We start from the raw sequence: 6,000 nt of genomic DNA on the forward strand, positions 1-6,000 counted from the left end.
GGTGACTTTACCATTGCATTTACTCTTATATTTATATAGGTAAATGTTCCTACATTAACTTGCTCTTTGATACCACAGGGAAAAGTTATCCCCTGAGTGCTGGAAGTATCACTGGCATTGTTACGGTAGTAATGTTGGTGACTGCTGTTGTTGGTTACGCTGCTCACTACTTCGTGCACAAGAAACCACAACTTCTTACAACTGATAACATTCATTCCGCCCTCAACGCTCTGTTTTCTACTAGTAAGTTCTCAATAATCTAGATGTGTTTTGGTGGCTTCGAGATCCGAGAAAGGCATCCGTGAGACGTCTAATATCTTGCAATTCAGTGCAAGTTGTGGCATAAATTTCTAACTTTAAGTTAGCAACCTTGCAACTTAGAAGAAAAGGGGGTTAACACTGCAAAATACTAGCTTTTACTAAACCACAATCTAGTTAACTCACTTCTACACCCAACTTGTTAAAATAGTTATTCCCGAATCAGAATAATAAACCATACCACGGGCGGGATTTGAACCCGCGATCAGAGAGTCACAAAACTCCAGACCGTCGCGTTAGCCACTAGACCAGCTAGCCATAATAAGATTCGTCCAACTAGGTATATTTCTACACCATAGGAAGGTTAGCATAGGCACCACTGTGACCACAAATGCAAGTTTTTACAGACGGATCTCCAGTCCCCTCAAAGCCGTTAACATGACTCACGAAATCGTAATGACACGATTGCAAACAAACCATACCACGGCCACGCTAGCTGGAGATTCGTCTGTAAAAACTTGCATTTGTGGTCACAGAGGTGCCTGTGTTAACCTTCCTATGGTGTAGAAATATACCTAGTTGGACGAATCTTAATGTGGTTAGCTGGTCCAGTGGCTAACGCGACGGTCTGGAGTTTTGTGACTCTCTGACCGCGGGTTCAAATCCCGCCCGTGGTATGGTTTGTTTGCAATCGTGTTATTACCATTTCGTGAGTCAGAATAATAAATATGGTGTCCCGTTGTTCGGTTGCTAGAGCACTCATCTCACACAGTGAGGTCCGTGGTTCGATCCCGGCATGGGTTAAAACATTAGGGCGTGTTCCTTAAGATACCTACTGTCCAGGTTCACATAACAGTAAATTCCTACCTGGGTATTAGCCGACTAGTGTGGGTCACATTCTGGGGACAAAATTAACCCAATTTGCCCTAAATGCTCGACCTAACATGGGGCTTTAAATATACACATCTTTCTGTATACATATCAGCTAGGTCTGTATACACAGACCAAGCTGACGTATACTTGTAGAAATAAAGATTGTTATTATCATCATAAAAATATCAAAATAATTAAACGTATTTCTGTCTCTGCTCGAAGCGAGAAAGGTATCTTTGTACAGCATAACCTAAGTAACCTCTGTCTCGCCCCTCGCATACTCTCCAGAGGCAGGGGACCCGCAGCTGACCTCACCGAAGATATCTAGGAGCATCAAAATGGTATACAATACCGACAGGTTGGTAGGTAAGACACATAGTTCAGTTCCATAGTCAGGAACTATCTGTTCCTGACTATGGAACTGAACTTCTCCAGGCCGAGGGACTGACAACCTCAAATTCTACGACTTCAAGGGTGATGGATTGATTACATCGTCTTCACATCTCTACTGTTCCTGCCTACTTTCTGTATTCGACTGAAGAAGCCTGCTGTGTAGGCGAAACGTTTCGGAATAAAGTTGCCTAACTGTTGCCTATGTGTCTTACCTACCATATCTAGGAGCAATAACTTAACCCTCCAACAGGTCCAGGAGCTAGAAATAAAACACTTTAAACTCTTCACATTGGATGTGGCTCGATGCTAATGAGGGAGCTCATAATTCAAGTCTTCGACCTTTCTTTCCTTTAGTTGGACCAAATTGATTGGTTGGCTCTTGTCTCTTCAGGCAGTGTTTGACCCCTGTGTGTTTACCTCACTCCCATAAACGAAATAGCATCAATAATATAATAACAATTATAATACCTTTGTCGGATAGCTGGGCGACCCAGGAAAGATATCCCAGTATTGCATAGCCCCAGCCTAGCCCCACTAGCCCTCAATGAATATGAAAAGTTATTGCAGAATTTGGCATATAGTCATAATACAGTTAAATATTAACGTTGAAGATTTGAAGCGAATCAGATTTGGTATTTATAAGTTATCACTTGGACGCTAGTACACCAGTCTATTTTTTTTTAAAGTGGTAAATTAAGTAATATACAACCCTAAACTAATTCTAACCTTCCACTAAGAAACACTAGTTTGACGTTAAACATCAGAGGAATCGTCTTATTACCTCAGACGGACAGATATTCTAAACTTAACCAGTAAATTAAGTTTGAAGACAGTCAGAATTTAAGTTATTAAGTTATCGGTGAACAGTAAAGACAATCAGATGAGACACTCAGAAATCATCGCATGAAAATCAGCATTTCAATTTCGTCAGTTTCTTCTATCAAAAAGGCAAATTGGGACTAACAAAGACCAAAATAAATCCAAACTTTTATATAAGATTTAGCAGCGTTTAAGTTTTTATTTGATAAGTATAAATGTAAGTAATTCAGAAAGATTTATTATATGAATATTATCTGACTTTACTGGGATAACACCAGTAAAGTCGAATATTGGAATTTAGTTTTTTTCAGAAGAGACATTTTCTAGGTATTATTAATATTAATTACTACTACTACTACTACTACTACTACTACTACTACTATTATTGTTATTATTATTATTATTATTATTATTATTATTATTATTTCTTTATCTTCATTATTATTAAGGTTGCTTTTTCTGCAGGAAACGACACAGTCAAGGTGCAGTTGATACCTGCTGACAGCAACTTGGCTCAGGATACAGAGGATTAATTAACAGCGACGTTACCAGTTGTGTTTATCATTCATTCTATGTCTTCATTTATCCTGTTTATCTTAGTGTACACAAACAGTGGCCCTCGATATCCTTTACTGAAAAAAGTGATTATTAAAAATAAAAACAGAACATTTGAAAACAGTTAATAAAATATAATAAAAACTGGTTTTTATTTTAATTTAGTAAAATAATGTATTTCATGTATACAGAGAATGGTTGTGAAAATCCCGCAAGGTTATTTATAGTTAACCTTTCTAGGTGGTGCATTATATTGTGATGATAATACACAGAAAACTTCTTCAAAACTTATCAGACCTGAGATAAAAGGAAGACTGACACCAGTCAGTCCATGTAGCATTATTCTATCAAGGAGGAAGAGCCATATATGCGTAAGACAGGAAGATTCACACCAGTCAGTCCATGTAGCATTATTCTATCAAGGAGGAAGAGCCATATATGCGTAAGACAGGAAGATTCACACCAGTTAGTCCATCTAGCATTATTCTATCAAGGAGGAAGAGCCATATATGCGTAAGACAGGAAGATTCACACCAGTCATTCCATGTAGCATTATTCTATCAAGGAGGAAGAGCCATATATGCGTAAGACAGGAAGATTCACACCAGTCATTCCATGTAGCATTATTCTATCAAGGAGGAAGAGCCATATAATGCGTAAGACAGGAAGATTCACACCAGTCAGTCCATCTAGCATTATTCTATCAAGGAGGAAGAGCCATATATGCGTAAGACAGGAAGATTCACACCAGTCAGTCCATCTAGCATTATTCTATCAAGGAGGCTGGCTTAACGCTTCTTTGTGATTATAATAATAATCTATCAAGGAGGAAGAACAACATACGTGCGAGACACAGAAAGATTCACACCAGTGAGTCCACGTGTCGTCATTCCCTTATGCAAGAAGAGCTACGTACTCGTGAGACAGAGGGAGAGTGACTTCAGTCATGCAGACAGAACAGCACTTCTGTTGTGCATTCAACAAACTCAGCAGCCTAATAGCTGCTTTACGTTTTCCACTAGTATTTCAGTCTTCACTATGATGCAGATGGACACAAATTATTCGGACTCAGATTTTATTGATATACACTTTTGCAGTTATTTTGTTCATATACCATTAATTTTACAAAGTCTTATGTACTTTCTCTGCTTTATAGAAAGTATTTTATTCAAATGTTTCTCTTACCAGCTTCATAGGTATCAAACTTCATTGTATGATTATATTCTAATACGTAGCATTACGGCTCATTTGCTCTGTGATTATGAATATTCAGTTTTTCCATTTTGTTGCCATTATTTTTTTGTAACATTGTGTTTTCTGTGAGCAAACTTACTTTTCCATTTTGTTCAGTTAAGAGATAATTTTACTCCCTATAAGAAATTGTATCATAAGCAGGAGTCAGTGTGCTTCACACGCTCATTTTGTATGTACCAGACTTATAATTTGTGAACACAAATATGTTTCTCATAATTTTCATTATGTACATTACAATGTTGATATTTGTGCAAATGCGATTGTGACTCCATTAATCACTAAATTGGGAGGTTTTGCTGAAAAAAAGAATGTTACTCCTCAAATCTCTCAATTCTTTAGAGATTATTTCTTCTGAATTATTACTTTCAGGAGATAATTTCTCTTTTCTTGAGAAATTTTGCCTTAGGTCTAGTGCAATACATTGATTTTTTTGTTTAATCTTGAGTATCATTGCATTTATACCCCCTTCACTCTGTTATTACTGTATATGTTTGAGTTTTTGAGATTTTGCCTTTTAAGTATGTTATTCACATGTTTTTGTCTGATTTAATTAAATTTAGAGATATTCTCTAATTAATCATATTCAGTTTTGTACAGATTTGGCTGTGTCTTGAGTCAGCTTCTCTTAACTCATTGATTGTATCACACACACACACACACACACACACACATATATATATATATATATATATATATATACATATATATATATATATATATATATATATATATATAGGTAGTAGGTTGGTAGACAGCAGCCACCCAGGGAGGTACTACCGTCCTGCCAAGTGAGTGTAAAACGAAAGCCTGTAATTGTTTTACATGATGGTAGGATTACTGGTGTTTTTTGTCTCTCATAAATATGCAAGATTACAGGTACGTCTTGCTACTTCTACTTACACTTAGGTCACACTGCACATACATGTACACGTTTATTTATACACAATCATCTGAGTTTTCTTTGATTTTATCTTAATAGTTCTTGTTATTATTACTTTTCCTTTTGTATCCATGGGAAAGTGGAATAAGAATCTTTCCTCCGTAAGCCATGCGTGTTGTAAAAGTCAACTAAAATGCCGGGAACAATGGGCTAGTAACCCCTTTTCCTGTAAAGATTACTAAAAAGAATAAGAAAAAGAAAATTGTCAAAGTGGGAAGTCTGAATGTGCGTGGATGTTGTGCAAATGATAAGAAAGAGATGATTGTGGATGTTATGAATGAGAAGAAGCTGGATGTCCTGGCTTTAAGTGAAACAAAGCTGAAGGGGGTGGGAGAATTTCATTGGAGAGGAATTAATGGCATTAGGTCAGGGGTTTCAAATAGAGTTAAAACTAAAGAAGGAGTAGCAATAATGTTGAAGGATAAGATATGGCAGGAAAAGAGGGACTATAAGTGTATTAATTCAAGGATTATGTGGAGTAAAATAAAGGTTGGATGTGAAAAGTGGGTTATAGTAAGTGTATATGCACCTGGAGAAGAGAGAAGTGTAGAGGAGAGAGAAAGATTTTGGGAAATGTTGAGTGAATGCGTGGGGAGTTTTGAACCAAGTGTGAGAGTACTTGTGGTTGGGGATTTCATTGCTAAAGTGGGTAAAAATGTTGTGGAGGGAGTAGTAGGTAAATTTGGGGTGCCTTTAATTGAGCTATGTGTAGAAAGAGATTTGGTAATAAGTAATACATATTTTATGAAAAAGAGGATAAATAAATATACAAGGTATGATGTAGCACGTAATGAAAGTAATTTGTTAGATTATATATTGGTGGATAAAAGGTTGATGGGTAGGCTCCAGGATGTACATGTTTATAGAGGGGCAACTGATATATCGGATCATTATTTAGTTGTAGCTAC

At 36.8% G+C, this 6,000-nt stretch overlaps 1 protein-coding gene across 1 annotated transcript in view; it reads left to right on the top strand.

Annotated features, from left to right (window-relative positions):
• Positions 1 to 4,590, top strand: part of LOC128694354 (macrophage mannose receptor 1) — a 175,642-nt gene extending 171,052 nt beyond the window's left edge. The window contains exons 18-19 of the mRNA XM_070093469.1: positions 79 to 243; positions 2,809 to 4,590. Of these exons, the coding sequence (XP_069949570.1) occupies positions 79 to 243; positions 2,809 to 2,876 (233 nt within the window). The 3' untranslated portion in view covers positions 2,877 to 4,590. The remainder of the gene's footprint in view (positions 1 to 78; positions 244 to 2,808) is intronic.
• Positions 4,591 to 6,000: the final 1,410 nt, after the last annotated feature.

The sequence above is a fragment of the Cherax quadricarinatus genome, chromosome 43 (genome assembly GCF_038502225.1).
Source record: "Cherax quadricarinatus isolate ZL_2023a chromosome 43, ASM3850222v1, whole genome shotgun sequence".
Classification (NCBI taxonomy): Eukaryota; Metazoa; Arthropoda; class Malacostraca; order Decapoda; family Parastacidae; genus Cherax; species Cherax quadricarinatus.